This window comes from Phaenicophaeus curvirostris, unplaced genomic scaffold (genome assembly GCF_032191515.1).
Source record: "Phaenicophaeus curvirostris isolate KB17595 unplaced genomic scaffold, BPBGC_Pcur_1.0 scaffold_175, whole genome shotgun sequence".
Taxonomy (NCBI): Eukaryota; Metazoa; Chordata; class Aves; order Cuculiformes; family Cuculidae; genus Phaenicophaeus; species Phaenicophaeus curvirostris.
This window is the reverse complement of record NW_027206795.1, coordinates 220,345-245,485: the sequence shown is the minus strand read 5'-3', so window position 1 is coordinate 245,485 and position 25,141 is coordinate 220,345. Positions and strand designations below refer to the sequence as shown.

Below are 25,141 nucleotides of genomic sequence, written 5' to 3'. Positions count from 1 at the left end.
CCTCTCCTCAGCCTCTCCTCCTCTCGGATCTCCATCCTCAAGGGCTTCCCCCACCTCGCCGGGAAGACCGGGAGGTCCAAGCAGCCTCGAGGCTCCTTCTCTCCCATCCCCACGGATTTTATTTTTTCTCCACCGACGCCGCTTTTTGTGGTTGGGGTGGGGTGGGGTTTTTTTTTTTTTCCTTCCCGGAGCAAGAGTTGAGTTAGAGGAGAGCCCAGAAGGAATTCCTTAGTTCTACCCCACCATCCTCTAAATCCCCACCCAGGAACTTGGCGAGCGATGAGAAAGACGGAAAAAAAAAACCCCAAAAACCCAAACAAAGAAACAAAAAATAACAAAACAAAACCAGGAATTGGAAAATAAATAACCATAACCCAGAGGGTCCTGGGATCCTCAGCGAGAGCCGCTCCTGGGGATCCTTAGCGAGAGCGGCTCCCGTCGCGCGCGGAGCAGCGTTCCTGTCGTCTCCTGGGATGCGCCACCAGCCTCCATCCCTGTAGTGTTGGAGTTTCCCCTCCTGCGAGCCCGATGCCGCCGTGCCGGGGGCTCCGCTTCGGAGAGGGATGAGGAAAAGGGGAGGCCGAGGTGTCCCGTAGCGTCTGGAGAAGCCGGGACAGCCCCGTCGGGGTCGGTTTGCTCCGTTCCCCTTCCCGCGGGACACGTCGGGGTCTCTCGGGAGAGGCCGGGGGCAGGAAACGGGATGGGGAAAGGAATCTTAAAATATCTCTTTGTCCTGAAGCCGGGAATCGGTTCCTTAAGCCTTGCGAGGAGCGGGAAGAGAAGCCTCCCCTCGATGCCGAGCAGCCCCGGGGGCCTGCGGGAGAGAGGAGACCAAGGGACGATGGGATCCTCGCCCCTCCAGACCCTCCGTCCATCCCCTTCCCCTCTGGATGCTCCGTCCATCCCCTTCCCCTCTGGATGCTCCATCCATCCCCTTCCCTTCTGGATGCTCCATCCATCCCCTTCCCCTCTGGATGCTCCATCCATCCCCAGCTGCTCCAGATGCTCCGTCCATCCCCAGCTCCTCTGGATTCTGTCCATCCCCATCCCCCCTGGATGCTCCATCCAGCTCCAGCCCCTCCATCCATCCCCTTCCTCTCCAGATACTCCATCCATCCCCTTCCCCTCCAGATACTTGATCTATCCCCTTCCCCCTGGACACTCCAGGCCATTCCCAGCCCCTCCGGATTCTCCATCCATCCCCAGCTCCTCCAGCTCCTCTCTATCTCCAGCTCCTCTGGAAGCTCCATCCATCCCCTTTCCCTCGGGATGCTCCATCCATCCCCAGCTCCTCCAGCTCCTGTCCATCTCCAGCTCCTCTGGAGGCTCTATCCACCCCCTTTCCCTTGGGATGCTCCATCCATCCCCTTCCCCCTGGACCCTCCAGGCCGTTCCCAGCCCCTCCGGATTCTCCATCCATCCCCAGCTCCTCCAGCTCCTCTCTATCTCCAGCTCCTCTGGAAGCTCCATCCATCCCCTTTCCCTCCGGATGCTCCATCCATCCCCAGCTCCTCCAGCTCCTCTCTATCTCCAGCTCCTCTGGAAGCTCCATCCATCCCCTTTCCCCTGGACCCTCCAGGCCATTCCCAGCCCCTCCGGATTCTCCATCCATCCCTTTCCCTCTGGAAGCTCCATCCATCCCCTTTCCCTCGGGATGCTCCATCCATTCCCTTCCCCCTGGACCCTCCAGGCCGTTCCCAGCCCCTCCGGATGCTCCATCCATCCCCAGCTCCTCCAGCTCCTGTCCATCTCCAGCTCCTCTGGAAGCTCCATCCATCCCCAGCTCCTCCAGCTCCTGTCCATCTCCAGCTCCTCTGGAAGCTCCATCCATCCCCTTTCCCTCAGGATGCTCCATCCATCCCCTTGCCCCCTGGACCCTCCAGGCTGTTCCCAGCCCCTCCAGATGCTCCATCCATCCCCAGCTCCTCCAGCTCCTGTCCATCTCCAGCCCCTCCGGATGCTCCATCCATCCCCAGCTCCTCCAGCTCCTGTCCATCTCCAGCTCCTCTGGAAGCTCCATCCATCCCCTTTCCCTCAGGATGCTCCATCCATCCCCTTGCCCCCTGGACCCTCCAGGCTGTTCCCAGCCCCTCCAGATGCTCCATCCATCCCCAGCTCCTCCAGCTCCTGTCCATCTGCAGCTCCTCTGGAAGCTCCATCCATCCCCTTTCCCTCGGGATGCTCCATCCATCTCCTTCCCCCTGGACCCTCCAGGCCGTTCCCAGCCCCTCCAGATGCTCCATCCATCCCCAGCTCCTCCAGCTCCTGTCCATCTCCAGCCCCTCGGGATGCTCCATCCATCCCCAGCTCCTCCAGCTCCTGTCCATCTCCAGCTCCCCTGGAAGCTCCATCCATCCCCTTTCCCTCGGGATGCTCCATCCATCCCCAGCTCCTCCAGCTCCTGTCCATCTCCAGCCCCTCCGGATGCTCCATCCATCCCCAGCTCCTCCAGCTCCTCTCTATCTCCAGCTCCTCTGGAAGCTCCATCCATGCCCTTCCCCCTGGACCCTCCAGGCCATTCCCAGCCCCTCCGGATGCTCCATCCATCCCCAGCTCCTCCAGCTCCTCTCTATCTCCAGCTCCTCTGGAAGCTCCATCCATGCCCTTCCCCCTGGACCCTCCAGGCCGTTCCCAGCCCCTCCGGATTCTCCATCCATCCCCAGCTCCTCCAGCTCCTGTCCATCTCCAGCTCCTCTGGAAGCTCCAACCATCCCCTTCCCCCTGGACCCTCCAGGCCATTCCCAGCCCCTCCGGATTCTCCATCCATCCCCAGCTCCTCCAGCTCCTGTCCATCTCCAGCTCCTCTGGAAGCTCCATCCATCCCCTTCCCCCTGGACCCTCCAGGCCGTTCCCAGCCCCTCCGGATTCTCCATCCATCCCCAGCTCCTCCAGCTCCTGTCCATGTCCAGCTCCTCTGGAAGCTCCATCCATCCCCTTCCCCCTGGACCCTCCAGGCCGTTCCCAGCCCCTCTGGATTCTCCATCCATCCCCAGCTCCTCCAGCTCCTGTCCATCTCCAGCTCCTCTGGAAGCTCCATCCATCCCCTTTCCCTCGGGATTCTCCATCCATCCCCTTCCCCCTGGGACCCTCCAGGCCGTTCCCAGCCCCTCCGGATTATCCGTCCATCCCCATCCCGGCTCACCGGAGGTCACAGCGGCTCCGGCCCTGTGTCGCGGCTGGCGTCCCGCAGCAGCTCCTCCAGCTCCCGCTCGTTCTTGGTGCAGCTCAACTCTGAAAGCAAAACAACCCCCGGCCCTTCACCTCCTGCCTTCCCAGTTCCCCCCTTCACCGAACGCACTGGGAGCACTGGGAGTCAGCCTGGCTAAAGAAGAGGCTAAACGAGCTTCCCGCCGGGGCTCGTTAATTGCGGCTCATTCAGGAGACTAATTAAGGAGCGCTTGAAAGAACGAAGCTCTTGGGTGCAGGAGATTCACTCGGGGTTAAAGCGGATGGATGGAGGGGGCTCGGGATCCTGGGGGCTCGGATTCCTTGGGGACTGGGGGCTCAAATTCCTTGAGGACAAGGGGCTTGGGATCCCTGGGGACTGGGGGCTCAGGATCCTTGAGGATTGGGGGATCAGGATCCTTGGGGACTGGGGGCTCAGGATCCTGGGGACTGGGGGCTCAAATTCCTTGAGGACAAGGGGCTTGGGATCCCTGGGGACTGGGGGCTCGGGATCCTCGGGGACTGGGGGCTCAGGATCCTTGAGGATTGGGGGATCAGGATCCTTGGGGACTGGGGGGTCGGGATCCTGGGGACTGGGGGCTCGGGATCCTGGGGACTCAGGATTCTGGGGACTGGGGGCTTGGGATCCCTAGGGACTGGGGGCTCAGGATCCTTGGGGACTGGGGACTTGGGATCCTGGGGACTGGGGGCTCAGGATCCTGGGGACTGGGGGCTTGGGATCCTTGGGGACTGGGGGCTCGGGATCCTGGGGAATGTGGGTGTGGGATCCTGGGGATTGGGGGCTCGGGATCCTGGGGACTGGGGGCTCGGGATGCTTGGGGACTGGGGGCTCAGGATCCTGGGGACTGGGGGCTCAGGATCCTTGGGGACTTGGGGCTCGGGATCCTGGGGAATGTGGGTGCGGGATCCTGGGGACTGGGGGCTCGAATTCCTTGGGGATTGGGGGCTCGGGATCCTGGGGACTGGGGGCTCGGGATGCTTGGGGACTGGGGGCTCAGGATCCTGGGGACTGGGGGCTCAGGATCCTTGGGGACTGGGGGATCAGGATCCTGGGGACTGGGGGCTCAGGATCCTTGGGGACTGGGGGCTCAGGATCTTGGGGACTGGGGGCTCAGGATCCTTGGGGACTGGGGGCTCAGGACCCTTGGTGACCAGGGACTCAGGATCCTTGGGGATTGTGGCTTCAGGACTCTTAGGGACCGGGGCTTGGGACCTCTGGGATTTGGGGGCTCAGGACCCTTGGGATTTAGGGCTCAGGACCCTCGGGATTTAGGGCTCAGGACCCTCAGTAACCGGAGGCTTGGGATCCTCAGGGGTTGGAGCTCGGCACCTCCAGGATTTGGGGGCTCGGGGCCCTCAGGGACCTGGGGCTCAGGTCCCGAGGAAGCGGGGGCTCGGGTCCGGAGCGCTTACCGTGCTCAGCGGCCCAGTTTCCCATTTTCCCGTCGCCGTCCGACGCCACCTCCGGCAGCGCTCGTGCAAAATCCACCTTGAGCCCGTTGGGGAGCGGAGCGTCGTGGGAAACGCTCTCGCAGGCCCCGGGATCACCCTGCTCGGGCTCCGAGGCGCCGCTTGGCGTTGCCGGCGGCGTCTCCGAGCTCCCGGGGGCTTCCGGAACGGCTCCGTTCGCCCGCGGCACCACCAGTTCAAGTTTTGCGGCCAGAGACGAGCCGTGGGGCTCGGCGGCTCGCTCCGGCAGGCTCTCCACGCGCGTCACCACGAAGATTTTACGGCCTCGCCCGGGGCTGGAAACGGAAATCCTCCTCTCGTTTGCCGGCGAGGGCGCCGAGGCCGGAGGGGCAGCCGGATTCCCGGGGTCGCGCGGCGATTTCTCGGCGACGGGCAGGGCGGCCGGTTGGTCCCTCGGAATCTCCGGGGACGGCGGCGAGCGGGACGCGGCAGCGGGGCAGCTGGGGCGTTCGCTCAAGTCCTTCGTCTCCAAACCGGCCTCCACCTCCTCGTCCGTGTCCGAATCGGAGTCCGTCGCGTCACCTCCGGCCTCGGCGCCTCCGGCCTCGTCATCGTCCTCCGCCTGCTCCGCGGCCCCGTTCTCCGCGGCCGCCGGGGGCTCCTTGGCTTCTTCCTCCTCCTCTTCCGTAGCAGAGGTGGCACCGCCGCCATCCTGGATGTCCCCGGCCTCCTCCAGAGGCTCCGTGGCCGAGATCTCTGGCATGGAAGCCGATTGCTGCAGCTTCTGCTCCTTCTCCTCCTTCTCCTTGGCCAGGATGAAGTTGCGCTTGCAGCCGTTCTGGATCTCGGCCAGGAGAGCCTTCTGGGTTTCGATGAAGCTTTTCACCTGCGAGGGAAGAGAATCCCTTTCGGAATATTCAGAACTCACCGATCTGGGAACAAGCGGCTCCCGTCCCGCGGGAATTTTCCCCCAAGAAACAATGAAACCGCTCAAGAAGAAGAAGAAGTTCCCCAAGAAGTCTTCCTCAAGAAGAAGTTCCCCAAGAACTCTTCCTCAAGAAGTTCCCCAAGGACTCTTCCTCAAGAAGAGTTCCCCAAGGACTCTTCCTCAAGAAGAGTTCCCCAAGAACTCTTCCTCAAGAAGAAGTTCCCCAAGGACTCTTCCTCAAGAAGAAGTTCCCCAAGGACTCTTCCTCAAGAAGAAGTTCCCCAAGAACTCTTCCTCAAGAAGTTCCCCAAGGACTCTTCCTCAAGAAGAAGTTCCCCAAGGACTCTTCCTCAAGAAGAGTTCCCCAAGAACTCTTCCTCAAGAAGAAGTTCCCCAAGGACTCTTCCTCAAGAAGAAGTTCCCCAAGAACTCTTCCTCAAGAAGAAGTTCCCCAAGGACTCTTCCTCAAGAAGAAGTTCCCCAAGGACTCTTCCTCAAGAAGAAGTTCCCCAAGAAGTCTTCCTCAAGAAGAAGTTCCCCAAGGACTCTTCCTCAAGAAGAAGTTCCCCAAGGACTCTTCCTCAAGAAGTTCCCCAAGAACTCTTCCTCAAGAAGTTCCCCAAGGACTCTTCCTCAAGAAGAAGTTCCCCAAGGACTCTTCCTCAAGAAGTTCCCCAAGGACTCTTCCTCAAGAAGAAGTTCCCCAAGGACTCTTCCTCAAGAAGTTCCCCAAGAACTCTTCCTCAAGAAGAAGTTCCCCAAGGACTCTTCCTCAAGAAGTTCCCCAAGGACTCTTCCTCAAGAAGAAGTTCCCCAAGAACTCTTCCTCAAGAAGAAGTTCCCCAAGAACTCTTCCTCAAGAAGAAGTTCCCCAAGAACTCTTCCTCAAGAAGAAGTTCCCCAAGGACTCTTCCTCAAGAAGAAGTTCCCCAAGGACTCTTCCTCAAGAAGAGTTCCCCAAGAACTTCTCCAAGCAAAACCCCATGGATGCGGGTTGGGTAGGAAGGAATCTCAACTGAAACATGGGAAAGGGATGGAGCTGAGCAGAATCCTGGAGGCATCGCCCTCGGGGGCGGGATTTTCTCCCCAAGGAGAGCCCCCCCGGAAAGGGTAGGAGAGCGAGGAGTTCCCTACCGACTCCTTCTTGGGTTCCCGGTCGAGGTCGAGCCGCAGCAGCGAGTGGTTGACCTTGAGAGCCAAGGAGAGGGCCATGAGCCCGCCCGTCTTGATCTCGTTCTCCCGCAGGTCGAGGCGAAGCAGCCGCGGGCTCTCGGCGATGAATTCGGCCACGGCCACGGCACCTGCGAGGGGGCGGCAGCGCCGACGGTGACGCCGGGGAACCGGCCACCACGCCCCAGGGACCCCGGAGCCGCCCCCTTGGGCTGGGACCTCGCGGAGAGCGGGGTTTGGGGAGGGATGGGAGATGTAGGTGGGAGTTAGGTGGGAGCTTCTGGGCTCCCTGCGTGTCCAGCAGAAGTTTCTGCAGGAGCAGAAGATGCCAGAGGCACCAAAACCCATGAGATGAAGGGGCTTTGGACGTAGGTGGGAGCTTCTGGGTTCCCTGCGTGTCCAGCAACAGTTTCTGCAGGTGCAGAAGAAGCCAGAGGCACCAAACCCATGAGTTGAAGGGGTTTTGGAGAGGGATGGGGGACATAGGTGGGAGCTTCTGGGTTCCCTGCATGTCCAGCAACAGTTTCTGCAGGAGCAGAAGATGCCAGAGGCACCAAACCCATGAGATGAAGGGGCTTTGGATGTAGGTGGGACTTAGGTGGGAGCTTCTGGGTTCCCTGTGTGTCCACCAGAAGTTTCTGTGGGCACAGAAGATGCCAGAGGCACCAAAACCAAGAGGAGAAAGGGATTCGGAGAGGGATGGGGGATGTAGGTGGGAGTTGGATGCGAGCTTCTGGGTTCCCTGCGTGTCCAGCAACAGTTTCTGCAGGAGCAGAAGATGCCAGAGGCACCAAAACCCACGAGATGAAGGGGCTTCGGATGTAGGTGGGAGTTAGGTGGGAGCTTCTGGGTTCCCTGCGTGTCCAGCAAAGGTTTCTGTGGGAGCAGAAGATACCAGAGGCACCAAAACCCACGAGATGAAGGGGCTCTGGACGTAGGTGGGAGTTAGGTGGGAGCTTCTGGGTTCCCTGCTTGTCCAGCAGAAGTTTCTGCAGGAGCAGAAGACGCCAGAGGCACCAAAACCATGAGTTGAAGGGGTTTTGGAGAGGGATGGGGGACATAAGTGGGAGCTTCTGGGTTCCCTGCGTGTCCAGCAGAAGTTTCTGCAGGAGCAGAAGACGCCAGAGGCACCAAAACCCACGAGATGAAGGGGCTTTGGACGTAGGTGGGAGTTAGGTGGGAGCTTCTGGGTTCCCTGCGTGTCCAGCAGAAGTTTCTGCAGGAGCAGAAGATGCCAGAGGCACCAAAACCCACGAGATGAAGGGGCTCTGGACATAGGTGGGAGTTAGGTGGGAGCTTCTGGGTTCCCTGCGTGTCCAGCAAAGGTTTCTGTGGGAGCAGAAGATGCCAGAGGCACCAAAACCCACGAGATGAAGGGGCTCTGGACGTAGGTGGGAGTTAGGTGGGAGCTTCTGGGTTCCCTGCTTGTCCAGCAGAAGTTTCTGCAGGAGCAGAAGACGCCAGAGGCACCAAAACCATGAGTTGAAGGGGTTTTGGAGAGGGATGGGGGACATAGGTGGGAGCTTCTGGGTTCCCTGCGTGTCCAGCAACGGTTTCTGCAGGAGCAGAAGATGCCAGAGGCACCAAAACCCACGAGATGAAGGGGCTTTGGACGTAGGTGGGACTTAGGTGGGAGCTTCTGGGTTCCCTGCGTGTCCAGCAGAAGTTTCTGCAGGAGCAGAAGATGCCAGAGGGACCAAAACCCACGAGATGAAGGGGCTTTGGACGTAGGTGGGAGTTAGGTGGGAGCTTCTGGGTTCCCTGCGTGTCCAGCAGAAGTTTCTGTGGGCACAGAAGATGCCAGAGGCACCAAACCCACGAGATGAAGGGGCTCTGGATGTAGGTGGGAGTTAGGTGGGAGCTTCTGGGTTCCCTGCATGAGCAGCAGAAGTTTCTGTGGGAGCAGAAGACGCCAGAGGCACCAAACCCATGAGATGAAGGGGCTTTGGACAGCTATGCCAGGGTTTCAGGGGGAGGTCCCCACCTTCCCAAGGGCCAGAGGGGACACCACGAGCAGCTGAGGAGCACGGGGAGCTCTGCGAGGGTCCAGAGCTCTCGGCACGCGCGTTACGGCTGCGATGGGCGCAGCCGCCGTGTGTCCATCCACACTCACCTTCGCAGGTCAGCTTGGTGGAGGCCAAGCCCAGGCGAAGGATGGAGCGGTTCCCGATGAGCCCAGTCTTCAGGTTGCGGACGCCTTCGTTCCCGATGGGGTTGTGGCCCAGGTTGAGGGTCTCCAGGCTCTGCGTGTGCGGCTGCAGGAACCCAGGGGAGAAAGAACTTGAGGTGGACGGGACAGCGGGTTGAATTCACGGCCGCTCCGAGCTCAGGGAAACCCAAGTAGCAGCAGAGGAGGACGAGGAACACGTTCTCCAGGGAGGCAGCACCAGGAGAACATCAGCAGAACCCTCCTAGATGGAGAATCACCTCTCCAGGAGCAAAACCGAGCACCCAACGGTGGAGACACCAACCCTGGAGGGGTTTCAAGGATGAGTGGACAAGGCGCTGAGGGACACGGGTCAGTGATTGATGGGAATGGTTGGAGTCGATGAGCCGGTGGGTCCTTTCCAACCTGGGGATTCTACGATTCTATGAAAGGAGGTGCCGAGATCCACTCACCAGCGTCATCCCCAGGTAGGCCATGCCGGTGTGGGTCAGTTGGTTGTTCCACAGGACCAGAGTGACCAAGCCTTTCCGCTGCTCCTTCAACCCTTCGCAGATGTAAGCCAAGCCTGGAAAAGAGCCGGGATCAGCCCTCGCCTGATGGCTCCACGGCACCTTCCGTGCTTCCTCAGCTCCTTCCCTCCGCTCAGGGGCAGGACACGGGGCTGGAGAAGGGAACGGAGCTCGGGAAGGGTCTGGAGCACAAGTTCTGGGAGCAGCTGAGGGATCTGGGGCTGCTTCGCCTGGAGAAGAAGAGGCTGAAGGAGATCTCAACGCTCTCCATGGCTCAGGAAAGGAGACTGGAGTGAGCTCTGCTCCCAAGGAAGAAACAACGGGATGAGAGGAATCAGCCTCAAGCAGCACCAGGGGAGGGTGAGGTTGGATATCAGGAAAAAATTCTTCATGGAAAGGGTGAGGAAGCCCTGGGAGAGACCGTCCAGGGCGGTGGGGGAGTCACCAACACTGGAGGGGTTCAAACAACGTGTAGCTGTAGCACCTGGGGACAGGGTTTGGTGGCTGGAGATGCTGGAAGTGGTCTCTCCAACCTCAACGATTCCATGATTCGATGAGGGTGAAAAGCCACAGCACAGCCACAGCGATGGCATCACCTCCAGACACTGACCTCTTCCTCCAAAACCTTTCCCCCAGCTTCTCGATGTCACCTGAGCTGCGGGCGAAGCAGCTCCTGGGTGTGATCAACCATTAGCAAGTTTGGAGATGACGCTAAGCTGGGTGGAAGTGTCAATCTGCTGAGGTTCTCCAAAGGGATCTCACCGGGCTGGATCCATGGGCTGAGGTTCAACCAGGCCAAACGCCGGGTCCTGCCCTCGGGGCACAACAACCCCGGGCAGCTCCAGCAAGAGAAGAGCGGCTGGAAAGGGCCCTGGAGGAGAAGGACCTGGGGGGGTCGGTGGGACACGAGCCAGCAGGGGCCCAGGGGGCCAAGAAGGCCAAGGGCATCTTGGCTTGGAGCAGCCCCCAGGGAGGTTCTTCTCCCTCGGCCTCTGGGGAGACCCGACCTCGAATCCTGGGGGCAGCTCTGGGCCCCGAGGAGAACCTGGAGGGCCTGGAGCCTCCGGAGAAGAGCCCGGAGCTGGGGAAGGGGCTGGAGAAGAAGAGGAGCGGCTGAGGGAGCTGGAGAAGAGGAGGCCGAGGGGAGAGCTCGTTGCTCTCTCCAACTCCCTGCGAGGAGGTTGTGGAGAGGAGGGAGCTGGGCTCTTCTCCCGAGGGGACAGGACGAGGGGGAACGGCCTCCAGCTCCACCCGGGGAGCCTCAGATGGGACATCAAGAGAAGATTCTTCATGGAAAGGGGCCCTGGAACAGGGAGGGGGTTGAGTCCCCAACCCTGGAGGGTTTGAGGGGCGGGTGGACGAGGCGCTGAGGGACACGGGTCAGTGATTGATGGGGACGGTTGGACTCGATGACCCGGTGGGTCCTTTCCAAGCTGGTGCTTCTCCGATTCCCGTCTATAACCTCAAGCAGGGCTGGGCTGGAATCTCTGGAGCAGGACCCGGGGCTGCCGTTCGGCTCTTCCCTCGGGCTCCGTCCCCAACCACCTTTTTACGGGCTGCAAACCCCGTGATCGGAGAAGCACCAAGCAGCCCAGCGAGGGACGTGGCCGCTGACCTGGAAGGTGGCCAATTAAGATTTGCACCTCAGGGTGGGACCCATCCGGGAGCAGGGGCGGCCACGCCAGCCCCGGTGACATCCGCTGCCGTCACGCTCGGCTCCCCAGCGGAGCCACACACGCGGCTCCTCGGCTGCCGGCCAAGCGATCGGCATCGCTGACCACGAGCCACCCAGGCTCGGGTTGTTTCGTAATCCCGTGAGCCGATCGCAAGATTTCTCTCCACGTTTGGCTCCGGGGAGGAGAAAAACCGGATGAAAAGAAGCCGGAGGGCGCTGAAAGACGCGCCTCTCCCCACCTTCAGGAAGCAAGAGAAGCTTCGCCCAGGAATTCGGGGGCTGCGCCCGGAGGAACCGCGAGGAACTCACCGGAGTCCAGGATGTGGTTGTTCCTCAGGTCGAGGATCTGAATGTAGCAGTTGAACTTGAGCAGGTTGCCGAGCTGCGCCGAGTCCTGCAGCCCGTTCAGCTTGTTGTCAGCCAGGTAGAGCTCCCGCAGGTTCATGTTCACCTTGAGGGCCGCGGCTGGAAGGTGGAAAAGCAGCTTTAACTGCATCCCATCCCATCCCATCTCATCTATCCCATCCCATCCCATCCATCTCATCCATCTCATCCCATCCCATCCATCTCCTCTATCCCATCCCATCCATCTCATCCCATCCATCTCATCCATCTCATCTATCCCTTCACATCCCATCCCCATCTCATCCATCTCATCCATCCCATCCATGTCATCCATCCCATCCCATTCCATCCCATCCATCCCATCCCATCCCCATCCCATCCATCTCATCCATCCCATCCCTTCCCCATCTATCTCATCCATCCCATCCCATCCATCTCATCCATCGCAACCCATTCCATCTCATCCATCTCATCCATCCCATTCCATCCCATCCATCTCATCTATCCCATCCCATCCATCCATCCCATCCATCTCATCTATCCCATCCCACCCCATCCCATCCATCCATCCCATCCCTTCTCCATCCCATCCATCTCATCCATCCCAATCCATCCCATCCCATCCATCTCAACCATCCCATCCCATTCCATCCCACCCATCCCATCCCATTCCATCCCATCCATCTCATCCCATCCCTTCCCCATCCATCTCATCCATCCCATCCATCCCATCCCATCCCATCCCATCCCATCCATCTCATCCCATTCCATCCCATCCATCTCATCCATGCCATCTCATCCCATTCCATCCCATCTATCTCATCTCATCCATCCCATCCCATTCCATCCATCCCATCTATCTCATCCATCCCATCCCATCCCATCCCATCCATCCCATCCCCCCACATCCCATTCCATCTCAACCGTCCCCATCTCCATCTCCATCCCCACCCCCACCTCCATCCCCACCCCCATCCCATCGGAATTCTGGCTCCACGTGGGGCACGTGCCCTTCTCAGGACTTCGACCTTTTCCAGCCGGGCCAAGTTAACGACCAATTAAAGCCTAAACGCCGTCTTAGAAGCTCAGCTCCCATCACCACCGTGACCTCCAGCCCGGCTGGGATTTATTGCTTATTCCTTGCTAATTCATCAGCTAACGAGGGGGCCGGGCTGGCACAGAAACACCCGGCTCTGCAACCCCCTCAAGACCTCGCTGGGAACCACCAGGACGGCGAAAGCCTTTGAGACGGTTTCTCCCAGCGTTCTGCTTGGGAAACTGCCACCCTGGGGCCGGGAGAGGGAAACGAGCTCCTGGCTGGAAAAGTGGTTGGATGGAGGGCCCAGAGAGGGGTGGGAAACGGAGTTAACTCCAGCTGGAGGCCAGGGACACGTGGAGCCCCAGGGCTCGGTGGTGGCTCCAGTCCTGCTCAAGGTCTTTATCCATGACCTGGATGAAGGTGTCGAGTGAACCCTGAGTGAGTTTGGAGATGACACTGAGCTGGGTGGAATCATGGAGCTGCTGGAGGGGTTTGAGGTTCTCCAGAGGGATCTGAGCTGCTTGGATCCATGGGTTGAGAGCAACGGGATGAGGGTCAACCAGGAACTCGGGGCACAACAGCCCCGGGCAGCTCCCGGCGAGGAGAAGAGCGGCTGGAAAGGGCCCTGGAGGAGAAGGACCTGGGGGGGTCGGTGGGACACGAGCCAGCAGGGGCCCAGGGGGCCAAGAAGGCCAAGGGCATCTTGGCTTGGAGCAGCCCCCAGGGAGGTTCTTCTCCCTCGGCCTCTGGGGAGACCCGACCTCGAATCCTGGGGGCAGCTCTGGGCCCCGAGGAGAACCTGGAGGGCCTGGAGCCTCCGGAGAAGAGCCCGGAGCTGGGGAAGGGGCTGGAGAAGAAGAGGAGCGGCTGAGGGAGCTGGAGAAGAGGAGGCCGAGGGGAGAGCTCGTTGCTCTCTCCAACTCCCTGCGAGGAGGTTGTGGAGAGGAGGGAGCTGGGCTCTTCTCCCGAGGGGACAGGACGAGGGGGAACGGCCTCCAGCTCCACCCGGGGAGCCTCAGATGGGACATCAAGAGAAGATTCTTCATGGAAAGGGTCACTGGAACAGGGAGGGGGTTGAGTCCCCAGCCCTGGAGGGTTTAAGGTGGACGAGGCGCTGAGGGACACGGGTCAGTGGTCAATGGGGATGGTTGGACTCCATGATCCGCTGGGTCCTTTCCAACCTGGTGATTCCGTGACTCTGAGGTTCTACCCCATGGTGGTTTGGACCCTGCGGACGCAGCGGTCGGCCCCCCCCGCGAGGGACTCACCCAGCAGCATGAGCGGGCGCCCCGAGAGGCTGGCGTTCTCCAGGTGCAGGACCACCAGGCTGCTGCTGATGCGCAGGGCGCGAGCCACGAAGGGGGCCGAGTGGTCCAGCAGGGGCGTGTTCCGCGCGTCCAGGTACTGCAGGCAGTTCGTCTGCGAGGGAAGACACAGAGGGATCAGCCCCGTCGCTCTTCTAGATGTTTCTCCACGTCTCCGTGAAGGTCGAGCCCCATCCCAGCCACCGATGTCGGGATAAGAGCTGCTGGGATGATCCGCATCCACCTGAAACGTCGCTTTGCTCCCACCAAGGGTTTGGGACAAGAGGGAAAGAGCCAGAAGGAACCGTTCAGACAATCTCGTGCACCAGAAGAGCTCACAGCGAGCTCCACGCTCCGACCACGCCATTCCAAACACCTTCTATCCCACGGAATCACCTCCGCACGGAGCCGACTGTCGCCCTCCTACGCTAAGATAGAAGCACGGAATGGGTTGGGTTGGAAGGAACCTCAAAGATCATCCAGTTCTAACGCCCCTGCCACGGGCAGGGACACCTCCCACCGGATCAGGTTGCTCCAAGCTCCATCCAAGCAGACCCTGAACACCTTCCAGGGATGGGGAAGCTACAACTTCCCTAGAAACCTTGGCCACGGCTTCCCCATCGTCATCAGGAAAAACTTCCTCATGCCTAGTCTAAATCATCCCCCTCCAATTCCAAGTCATTCTTCCTCGTCCTATCGCTCCAGGCCCTTGGAAAAAGCCCCTCTCCAGCTTTCCTGGAGCCCCTTCAGGTTCTGGAAGCTGCTCTAAGGTCTTCTCCAGGCTGGACATCCCCAACCCTCTCGGCCTGTCCTAACAGCAGAGGTTCTCCAGCCCTCAGATCAACGAAAAGAGGAGCGGGAGACTCTTTGGAGAGGGGGAGAGGACCCCGTTTGCCAACCCAACCCGCTCTCCAGAGACGGACGCTGCTCACTGAGGGGACATCACGTCCTGGATGGCCCCAACCGGCTCTCCCTGCGGTTGTTTTATAGAATCGATCGGTTGGAAAAGACCTTGGAGATGTCTGCAGCCTCCCCTTCACCCGTTTCCAACACTTCCAGCTCCTCCTCACGATGGGGGATTCCAGAAACTGGACGCGGGGCTCCAGGTGGGGTCGGAGAGGGGCAAGAAACCTCTCCTGATGACCACACAGCCCTCTCCAACCTCCAGATTCTCCTTCTTAGAAACGAGGAGCCCCAGCCCGGAGCTCAAGCTCCTTCCCTGCACCCACGTCGCTGGTTTTAGAGCATCGATCCGGGCTCGGCCAGCGGGACTCGGCGAGGTCTCAACCTCCCCAAGGGTCCTCCGGCTCCCCACCGGCTCCAGCCGGAGTTACGCAAGGTCCCCCGGCTCCGAGCGCAACGTCTCGTCAGCGCCGCGACCCAACCAAACGAGGCGAGAGGTTAATTGCGGTCGCTTTGGAGCCGCGCCCCGAGCAGGGAGCACGAGGCGCCGCCGCCGCCGCCTCCCCCGCGCTGAACTAATCGGGGTTAATTAGCCCCCGCGAAGCCAAACACCGGGGCGCGCTCGTCACTCGCCCGCGAGATAATGAGCACCCAACCCGTTGGCAACGCCACTAATCACAACCTCCTCCTTTTCCTGCTGGGAGCCGCATCCCAATTTTCTCCGCTCCGGGGGCTCGGCAGCCTCGCCGGGGGTGGGAAGGGTGGTTTTTCTCCTCGTCTCCAAGCCTGGGTTGACCACATCTCTTGGAAGGGGGTGGTTGGTTGGACGAGGAGGCCCAAGTCAACCTTAGCGTGTCGGGAATGACGCGAGAAGCTCAACCGAGGCCACCGGGAGGCAGCCCGGGTGCCAAAAAAAAAAAAAAAAGCATCGCGAAGCGATGACGAACCTTCCTCATCATGTGGGCGGCCGCCTGCCAGCCCCGCGTGCCGATGTGTTTGTTGAAGGAGATGTTGAGGTGCGTGGCCGACTCGTAGTACTCGATCATGTCAAACAACGCCGAGGCGCCCTGCGAGACAGAAGATGAGACGTTACGGAGAAGAACAAGGGGTTGCGGCGCTCCAGAAGGGCCAAGAAGAGGGTTTAGCCGGGCTGGAGAAGCGCGGGAAGGACGTGGAGCTGGTGGAGCACGTCTAGAGGAGGCCACGAGGATGAGCCGAGGGCTGGAGAACCTCCTGTAGAGTTGGGGTTGCTCAACCTGGAGAAGAGAAGGCTGCGGGGAGGCTTTAGAGCAGCTTCAAGGACTGGAAGGGGCTCCAGGAAAGCTGGGGAGGCAGAGAGGGAAGGGGTAGGATGAGGGGAGCAGTTTCGAGCTGAAAGAGGGGAGATTGGGATGAGATCTTGGGAAGAAATCTTCTCCTGGGAGGGTGGAGAGGCCCAGGTTACCCAGAGAAGCGGTCGCCCCATCCCTGGAGGGGTTCAAGGCCAGGTCGGATGGGGCTTGGAGCCCCCGATCCAGCGGGAAGCGTCCCTGCCCGGAGCACAGGGGACGAACCGGATGGGTTTTGAGGTCCCTTCCAACTCAAACCACCCCAGGATTCTAGGACACAAGCAGCTCGGGCACAAGCCTCTTGCACGGTGTCCCCGGTCCCTCCAGCCTCAGCAGCTTGGCTGCCCTCGGATGCTCGAGGAGGACAAGAGAAGGTGTTTCACCACGTTCCCACCATCCAGGGAGCATCACCAGGGCACACGAAGACCCAGCAAGGCCTGGAATAGGCTGAAGGTCCCAGGCAATAGGCTGAAGGATCTAGGGAACAGGCTGAAGGTTCCAGAGAAACCGTTCTGAGCCACCTCCGGGTCAAAGATCCCAACAAGGGAGCCCAGGGCAGCACCTCCACCCGGCCCCTCTCGGTGTTGGAGAGAAAACAAATCCAGACGGAGCAGGGCACGGTCCAGGGATGCACGAGCCCTCGGAAAACGCTTCCAAGGACACAGAGAAATGACTTTTTTGCTGGATATTCCACCTGGGTTGAGGCCTCGGCACCGATTCGCTCCCCGTGGGGTCACGCAGAAAGGAATCGCACCAAGAATCTCTGAAAAAACCAGGCGTGAACACCAAGATTTGAAGCAGGATGAGGAGCGAAAGGCTCAGCCGAGCAGGATTCGCGCCCGAAACATCGGCAGCTGCAGCGGAACAATTTGCTTAATGATATAATGAGGCTCTTGGAGACAATTAGCTGAAAGCTCGGGAGCGGAGCCGCAAAAGCGCTGCGAGGCTTCTAGAAAAAAAAAAAAGGATGTGGAGAGACCTGGAGGACTGGAAAACACCTTGGCGAAGGGAAATGAGAGAACAGGACTCCAGGGAACAAGAGGACTTTCTGCTGGGAACGGGCTCTCCCGCAGGAAAGGGGGAGGAGAAACTGGGCGATTGGAGTCCCCAGGAAGGAGGCGACGGCTGGAAACGACTGGAACGGGAGAAAATGGGAGAAGAATAGAATTGGAACGGGATAGGAAGGAGATCAGAACTGGAGAAGAACGGGATAAGAAGGGGAATTGAATGGGAGAAGAATGGGACAGGAACGAGACCAGAACTGGAGAAGAATGGGAATGGAATGGGAATGGAATGGGAGAAGAATGGAACTGGAATGGGACAGGAACGAGACCAGAACTGGAGAAGAATGGGATAAGAAGGGGAATGGAATGGGAGAAGAATGGAACTGGAACGGGACAGGAATGAGACCAGAACTGGAGAAGAATGGGAATGGAATGGGAGAAGAATGGGACAGGAACGGGATAGGAACGAGACCAGAACTGGAGAAGAACGGGATAAGAAGTGGAATGGAATGGGAGAAGAGTGGAACTGGAACGAGATCAGAACTGGAGAAGAATGGGAATGGAATGGGAATGGAATGGGAATGGAATGGGAGAAGAATGGAACAGGAACGAGACCAGAACTGGAGAAGAACGGGATAAGAAGGGGAATGGAATGGGAGAAGAATGGAACTGGAACGGGATAGGAAGGAGACCAGAACTGGAGAAGAATGGGAATGGAATGGGAGAAGACTAGAACTGGAACAGGACAGGAACGAGACCAGAACTGGAGAAGAACAGGAATGGAATGGGAATGGAATGGGAGAAGAATAGAACTGGAACGGGACAGGAACGAGACCAGAACTGGAGAAGAATGGGATAAGAAGGGGAATGGAATGGGAGAAGAATGGAACTGGAACAGGAGCAGAACTGGATAGGAATGGGACAAGAAGAGGATGGGAATGGGACTGGACTGGGACAGGAATGGAGCAGGATCAGGACCAGAACGGGACAGGAACAGGACCAGAACGGGACAGGAATGGAGCAGGACTGGGATGGGACCGGAATGGGACAGGATCAGGACCTGAACGGGACAGGGACAGGACCAGAACGGGACAGGAATGGAGCAGGACTGGGATGGGACCGGAATGAGGCAGGCTCAGGACCAGAACGGGACAGGAACAGGACCAGAACGGGACAGGAATGGAGCAGGACTGGGATGGGACCGGAATGGGGCAGGCTCAGGACCAGAACGGGATAAGACGGGGATGGGAACGGGGCTGGCGCTCTCCGTTTCCCCTGCGAGCAGACCCCGGGACACATCAGACCCCTCGTGCTCTCGCTCTAACGCGACTGGAAGAGGAGAACACGAAGCGCCGAGCTCTGCGATCTCCGCTCGGCTCGGAAGGCGCGGGCTCCGTTTTAATTATTAACGTGTCGTTCTTCCCCGGGAGAAGGAGCCGAGCGAAGCACGGGATCGTTTTACAACCAGAGGCGTCACGAGTTCGGCAGGGGCCTCATCCAGCCCCACGAAATCGCGGTCCCGGCACCCAAAGCCGAGCAGGATCCAAGCCCCGATCAGCGAGAAGCCTCCGTGGCTCCGAGCCAGCCTCATCACGGGGTCGGAGCAGGAGCCACCGGCCGAGTCGCGTTATTTCCTCACTTTATATCGGATGTGGGAGCTCAGGGCCGCGGAGCCTTCCCAACGTGAGCTCCAACAGGAGCCTGGAAGGCACGAGGATCGAAAGGGGATGCTCCGGGCAAGGGGAACTCGCGATCGGAGCTAAAATAATCTCTAACTGCTTCCTCAATTTTCCAGCTCCCCCGGCCGGGAGCTGAGCTCGCGGCCCCAGGCGCTGGGAGGGAGGAGGGAGGCGCGTGGGGATGGGACGGGGCATGTAGAAAGGAGCCTAAACTTCCCCTTCAGCCCAAAAAAAAGAGGTACCCACAGTCCCCTCGGCTTCCAAAGCAGCTTTTCAATCTGGATTTCAAATCCCCTGGAGCTTCGTGGCTTCAGGGTCAACCTCTACAGAGCCAGACGGATAGGGAAGGAACGGGAAGAGGGCCACGGGACGGTCCCAAAACACAAGCAGGTGCCCGCGAGGAGGTGAAGACCGAGCACGACACCTGCACGGTGAGAACTGAGACCTCGGAAGAGGCCACGGCCACTTACGTCTTCATCCAAGCTCGTTTGCTCCAAATCCACCACCTTGAACTGGACTCGCTTGAAAATCTCCTCCAGCGCCTCGCAGGCTTTGTAATCCAACTTCTCCCCTGGGAAAAAAGAGCAGAGAAAGGTGAATCGGGAGCCTCGGGATGCGCCACGCGAGGGGCTGTGTGACCGCGAGCTCGAGAGCCTCGTGTCACGGGACAAAAAACACGTGGAAAAGCCGTTTTCTCCCATTTAGGGGCAGCTCAGCTTCTCAGAAACTCGCTGGCTGAGGAATCCAACCCCGGGCTGCAGCGTTCCCGCTGGTTTATCCGCCCCAGCAGCAAAAAAGGAGGATTATTCCTTGTTAAAAACCATCGCGGGGAGCCCCGAAAGCTCCTCCAGGCTCGCCGGCAGCACCCCAAGCCGGGCGAGGTTTCCACAGGGAGACCTCGACCAGGGTTTGAGCTCGGAAGGGGGTTGGAAATCCATCGGAAAAGCAAGGCTGCTGCCACCTAAAATCTCCTGGAACCCGCAATCTCTGCTTCCCCACCAAGCAGAAAAAAGGTTTCCAGCCTCTCCCCAGCTCCAGTCCCTCTGGAATCGCGCGAGGAGCATCTCGGCTGCTCGTCGCTCGCTACAGAAAAGCATCACCGAGTCGAGGAACCCCTGGAAATGCACCCGCTGGGCTCCTGCCTCCAATTCTTTCTGATTTTTTTGCTGCCGCGGGTTACTCTGAGGACCCTTCTCAAGCTTTTGGGCTTTGGATTTACTCATTTCGTTGCTGTTCCCTCCACTCATTTAAGGGCAAGGGCAGCATCGGAGGCAACGGGGCCCCTGAAAGGTTTATTTTGAGAGCGTTTGGTCCGGCTGCTTGTGTCCAGCAGCATCTCCATCCTCCTCCAGAGGAATCTGCGCCGGACAGACATCCCGGCTCCCCACGTTTCCTCGCTCCGAGCGCTTCCCCAGCCTCCAGGCTCCTCTCCAACACCCTACGAGCAGCACCGGCCCCCAAATACTGTGGATTTAACCCCAGAAGAGGCGGCTTCGGCCTCAAAGCCGAAGAAACTTCATCCACCCCCATCTCCGTCGAGCTCCGCGGGAAAGCAGGAGGGTCCGAGACCTCAGGAGGCAAAGCGGCTCCGGCTCAGCCCGAACTCGCAGCCCGCCGGAGCCGTTTGGATGCTCGGAGGCTGCGGGGGCAGCATCCCAGCTCCTCCTCCTGCTCCTCCGCTGCTTCCCGACCCCAACGGGGAAGATTCCTCGCACGCAAAACCCACCCTGGTCCTGCTCTGCCGGGCTCCAGGCTCGATCCTGCGGGGACTACGGGTCCGCGGCACCGCAACGAGACACCAGGAGCCTCCAGGAGAGAAATGCCATCCCCCCGGAGGCACGAGAAGGACTTACCTTTCAGATCCAAGCAATCTATCCGGGGAGCCAGATCCTTGAATTCCTACAAATGGAAAGAAAAGCAGCGTTTCACCTTCAGGGAATTAATGAGCTGGGAGAACGAGGCGAGGCGATAAAACGAAGCAAGCCTGCCCCAAACGAAGAAAAGATGGGAACTCCCAGCCTGAGGTTCGCTCCAAACCCCCGGGGAGAGCAGGGAACCCTCCGTGGAACAAAAACTGATGGAGAGGAGGGTCTGTCCCGACCATCGGAGGCTCCAGAGCCACCTGGGAAGAGCACGGGGGGCTGAAACTTGAGCAGAACCATCCCCACACCCTCTATCCTGATTCTCCAGCTCGAGGAAGCTGGAGAACACCTTCTAGAAGCCAGAGAAATCGCGGCTGCTCCAGCCCTGGAGGCGTTCAAAGGCCACGTCGGATGCGACTTGGAGCAACGTGCGCCAGCGGGAGGTGTCCCTGCTGGGTTTTGAGGTCCTGGATGGGTTTTGAGGTGCCTTCTGCCCCCAGATCCACGACTCGGCCATCCCTCGGGGTGGAAACAGCTCCAGCTCTACCTGGATCTGCTTCAGGAGTTTGGGAATCTGCTTGCAGTTCAGCTTCTGGCAGGCTTGCTTGTAGGCAGCCAGGATCTCCTCGACCGTCACGTTCTGGGCTGGAAAAGCAGAAGGAAACGAGAGACGTGAGGGTCGGATTCGCAGCAATCGACACAGCCGCGTTTCCCCATCGGACGCCGCGAGCCGCCGGGGATTTACACCCAGCGGAGGAGCCTGCGAGGAGATTACGAGGATTAAGGATGTTCCAACGCAGCAGGACGAGGCAAATCCTGAGCTGGGCTCGCTGGAACAAGGCCCCAGCCCCGTCACGCTCGGGGCACAGAGGGGCCGCGGACACAGAGTTGGGGCCTCTTCCCCAGCTCCTTCCCCAGCATCGGTGGTGGGAAATGGAGTTAACTCCAGCCGGAGGCCAGGGACAAGTGGTGGCCCCAGGGCTAAGTGGTGGCTCCAGCCCTGCTCGATGTCTTTATCCATGACCTGGATGAAGGTGTCGATGCACCCTGAGTGAGTTTGTTGATGACACTGAGCTGGGTGGAAGCTGGAGCTGCTGGAGGGGGTTGAGGTTCTCCAAAGGGATCTGAGCAGCTTGGATCCATGGGTTGAGAGCAACGGGATGAGGGTCAACCAGGAACTTGGGGAACAACAGCCCCGGGCAGCTCCAGCGAGGAGAAGAGCGGCTGGAAAGGGCCCTGGAGGAGAAGGACCTGGGGGGGTCGGTGGGACACGAGCCAGCAGGGGCCCAGGGGGCCAAGAAGGCCAAGGGCATCTTGGCTTGGAGCAGCCCCCAGGGAGGTTCTTCTCCCTCGGCCTCTGGGGAGACCCGACCTCGAATCCTGGGGGCAGCTCTGGGCCCCGAGGAGAACCTGGAGGGCCTGGAGCCTCCGGAGAAGAGCCCGGAGCTGGGGAAGGGGCTGGAGAAGAAGAGGAGCGGCTGAGGGAGCTGGAGAAGAGGAGGCCGAGGGGAGAGCTCGTTGCTCTCTCCAACTCCCTGCGAGGAGGTTGTGGAGAGGAGGGAGCTGGGCTCTTCTCCCAAGGGGACAGAACGAGGGGGAACGGCCTCCAGCTCCACCCGGGGAGCCTCAGATGGGACATCAAGAGAAGATTCTTCACGGAAAGGGTCACTGGGCCCTGGAACAGGGAGGGGGTTGAGTCCCCAACCCTGGAGGGTTTAAGCTGGACGAGGCGCTGAGGGACACGGGTCAGTGATTGATGGGGACGGTTGGACTCGATGACCCGTTGGGTCTCTTCCAACCTGGTGCTTCTCTGATTCTACGACAAGGCCGCTGTGGGGGAACCAAGAGCGCTCTCCAGCGCTTCCCTCTGGCTTTGAGCTCCACCTGAGTGGAGCTCCGTGCAATTGTTTTGCCCTCGCGAGGCGGGCGCGGAGCCTGCCAGGGCGCATCCACCCCCGGCTTCTCCCTAATCGGCTTCCGGAGCCGCGCGGGGAGCGGGGGGTCAGCCCCAGGCACCGAGCCAGCGCCTCGCAGCTCCCAGAGCTCCGGTAAACACGTCCTCGGAATCCGGTTCCTCGCTCGGGAGGGGCCTCGGCTGCCGTCAGTTTACTCACCGCTCCTGCCCGCCCTGAATCACGGGCAACGCGGCCGCTCCGCGTGCCGGGGCTGGCGACGCGGGAGCTGCCGCGGGATCATTAGCCACGTGAGGCCAGGCCCGACGCCGCTCAGAACCAGAGAATCAGCACCAGCTTGGGAAGGAGCCACCGGATCATGGAGTCCAACCGTCCCCATCGACCACTGACCCGTGTCCCTCAGCGCCGCATGCACCCGCCCCTTAAACCCTCCAGGGTTGGGGACTCGACCCCCTCCCTGTTCCAGTGACCCTTTCCATGAAGAATCTTCTCTTGATGTCCCATCTGAGGCTCCCCGGGTGGAGCTGGAGGCCGTTCCCCCTCGTCCTGTCCCCTCGGGAGAAGAGCCCAGCTCCCTCCTCTCCACAACCTCCTCGCAGGGAGTTGGAGAGAGCAACGAGCTCTCCCCTCGGCCTCCTCTTCTCCAGCTCCCTCAGCCGCTCCTCTTCTTCTCCAGCCCCTTCCCCAGCTCCGGGCTCTTCTCCGGAGGCTCCAGGCCCTCCAGGTTCTCCTCGGGGCCCAGAGCTGCCCCCAGGATTCGAGGTCGGGTCTCCCCAGAGGCCGAGGGAGAAGAACCTCCCTGGGGGCTGCTCCAAGCCAAGATGCCCTTGGCCTTCTTGGCCCCCTGGGCCCCTGCTGGCTCGTGTCCCACCGACCCCCCCAGGTCCTTCTCCTCCAGGGCCCTTTCCAGCCGCTCTTCTCCTCGCTGGGAGCTGCCCGGGGTTGTTGTTCCCCAAATTCCTCGTTGACCTTCACCCCGTGGCTCTCAGCCCGTGGATCCAAGCTCTTCAGATCCCTCTGGAGAACCTCAACCCCCTCCAGCAGCTCCAGCTGCCCCCCCCAGCTCAGCGTCACCCCCAAACTCACTCAGGGTGCGTCGACGCCGTCACTCAGGTCGTGGATGAAGCCCTCGAGCCGGGCTGGACTCGGGGCACAAACCCCCGCGAGCCGCAGCCCACGGGGAGCCCCCGGGACGCCCTCCGGATCCTGCGCTTTGGTGCCCCCCACGCTGGAGGAACCCAACCACCTTCAAGCCCCCCCAGACCCTCCCCCAGACCCCCCTGTGTCCCCTGGAGCCTCCTTGCTCCCCCCCCCCCATAGTCCTGTTCCCCTCGGGCACCCTCAGAGCCCCCCTGGAGCCTCTCCAGTGCCCCCCCCCGAGCCCCCCGGTGCCCCCCAGCCCCTAGTCTGGTGTCCCCCCAGCCTCCCCGGTGCCCCCCCCAGCCCGGAGCCCCCCGTGTCCCCCCTGGACCCCCCTAAACCCAGAGCCCGGAGCCCCTCGTGTCCCCCAGACCCCCCCCCGGAGCCCCCAGACCCCCCTGTGTCCCCTGGAGCCTCCTTGCATCCCCCCCCATAGTGCTCTTCCCCTCGGATGCCCTCAGAGCCCCCCTGGACCCCCCTGGAGCCTCTCCAGTGCCCCCCCCGAGCCCCCCAGTGCCCCCCAGCCCCTAGTCTGGTGTCCTCCCAGCCTCCCCGGTGCCCCCCCAGCCCCTCAGCCCCCCCGTGTCCCCCCTGGACCCCCCCTCAGCCCCCAGCCCGGAGCCCCCCATGTCCCCCCCCGGCGCCCCCCCCCAGCCCGGAGCCCCCCGTGTCCCCCCTGGACCCCCCTCAGTCCCAAGCCCAGAGCCCCCCATGTCCCCCCTTGGTGCCCCCCCCAGCCCAGAGCCCCCCGTGTCCCCCCTGGACCCCCCTCAGCCCCCAGCCCGGAGCCCCCCATGTCCCCCCCCAAGCCCCTCAGCCCCCCCGGGAGCCCCCCCCCCCCCTTTTTACCGTGTCTCCAGGGGTCCTTGGGCTCCACGGCCCCGGACACGATGTCCTCGTCGCACGGGAAGGTGACGCGCTTGGCGCCGGCCCGGAGCCGGCCCTCCCCGGGGCCTCGGGGCTCCTCGGGGCCCCGGGACTCGCTGCGGGGCTCCGGGGGCGGGGCGGCGGCGGCGGGAGCGGCGGGAGCGGCGGGGAGGCCGCACCCGGGCCCCGCGGGCTCCATGGCCGAGCTCAGCCGCCTCCTCCACCTCCTCCTCCTCCTCCTCCTCCCCCTCACGGCCGCCCCGGGGGCATCGCGGCTCCGGGAGGGACGGAGGGAACCGGGGGGGGGAAGCGGGAGGGAAGCGGGGAGGCTGCGCTCAGCCCCGTGGCGAATCTGCGGAACCGAACCCGGAGGGGAGGCGGCGGCGGAGGTAGCGGCGGGTTCGCAATGGCAGATTCGTCACGGGAAGGAGGAGAAGCGGAGAGGAGCGGAGAGACTCGGGGGAACAGCGGGAAACGGCAGAAAGAAAGGGATGAAACGGGATAACGGGGCCGGGTCGCGCCGCTCAGAGCCGCGCTGGGGCCTGTGGCGAATCTGCGGAAGCGAACGCGCGCGGGGAGGAGGCGGCGGCGGAGGTAGCGGCGGGTTCGCGGTGGCAGATTCGTCACGGAGAGGAGGGGGAGCGGAGCGGAGAGACTCGGGGGAAGAGCGGGGAACGGCAAGAAGAAGGAGGAGAAACGGGATAACGGGGCC

General features: G+C 61.2%; 1 protein-coding gene across 1 annotated transcript; it reads right to left on the bottom strand.

The window, feature by feature from the left end:
• Window positions 1–332: 332 nt before the first annotated feature.
• PPP1R37 (protein phosphatase 1 regulatory subunit 37) lies at window positions 333–24,643 on the bottom strand. Its single transcript, XM_069882511.1, has 13 exons — window positions 24,412–24,643; window positions 21,057–21,154; window positions 20,501–20,546; window positions 19,118–19,218; window positions 15,584–15,703; window positions 13,698–13,848; window positions 11,355–11,510; window positions 9,314–9,426; window positions 8,808–8,949; window positions 6,659–6,825; window positions 4,600–5,482; window positions 3,143–3,231; window positions 333–814 (listed from the first exon to the last, which is right to left on the bottom strand). Exons 1-12 carry the CDS (start codon window positions 24,626–24,628, stop codon window positions 3,149–3,151), a joined length of 2,277 nt encoding a protein of 758 aa, XP_069738612.1. The 5' UTR covers window positions 24,629–24,643; the 3' UTR covers window positions 333–814; window positions 3,143–3,148.
• Window positions 24,644–25,141: the final 498 nt, after the last annotated feature.

Coding starts and splice junctions, on each gene's coding strand:
- PPP1R37 (XM_069882511.1), bottom strand. CDS start 24,628: ATGGAGCCCGCGGGGCCCGGGTGCGGCCTCCCCGCCGCTCCCGCCGCT. Junction 13,849..15,583: donor CCGCCCACATGATGAGGAAG/GTTCGTCATCGC, acceptor CTTCCCTCGCAG/ACGAACTGCCTGCAGTACCT. Junction 5,483..6,658: donor GGGAACCCAAGAAGGAGTCG/GTAGGGAACTCC, acceptor CTTCCCTCGCAG/GTGAAAAGCTTCATCGAAAC.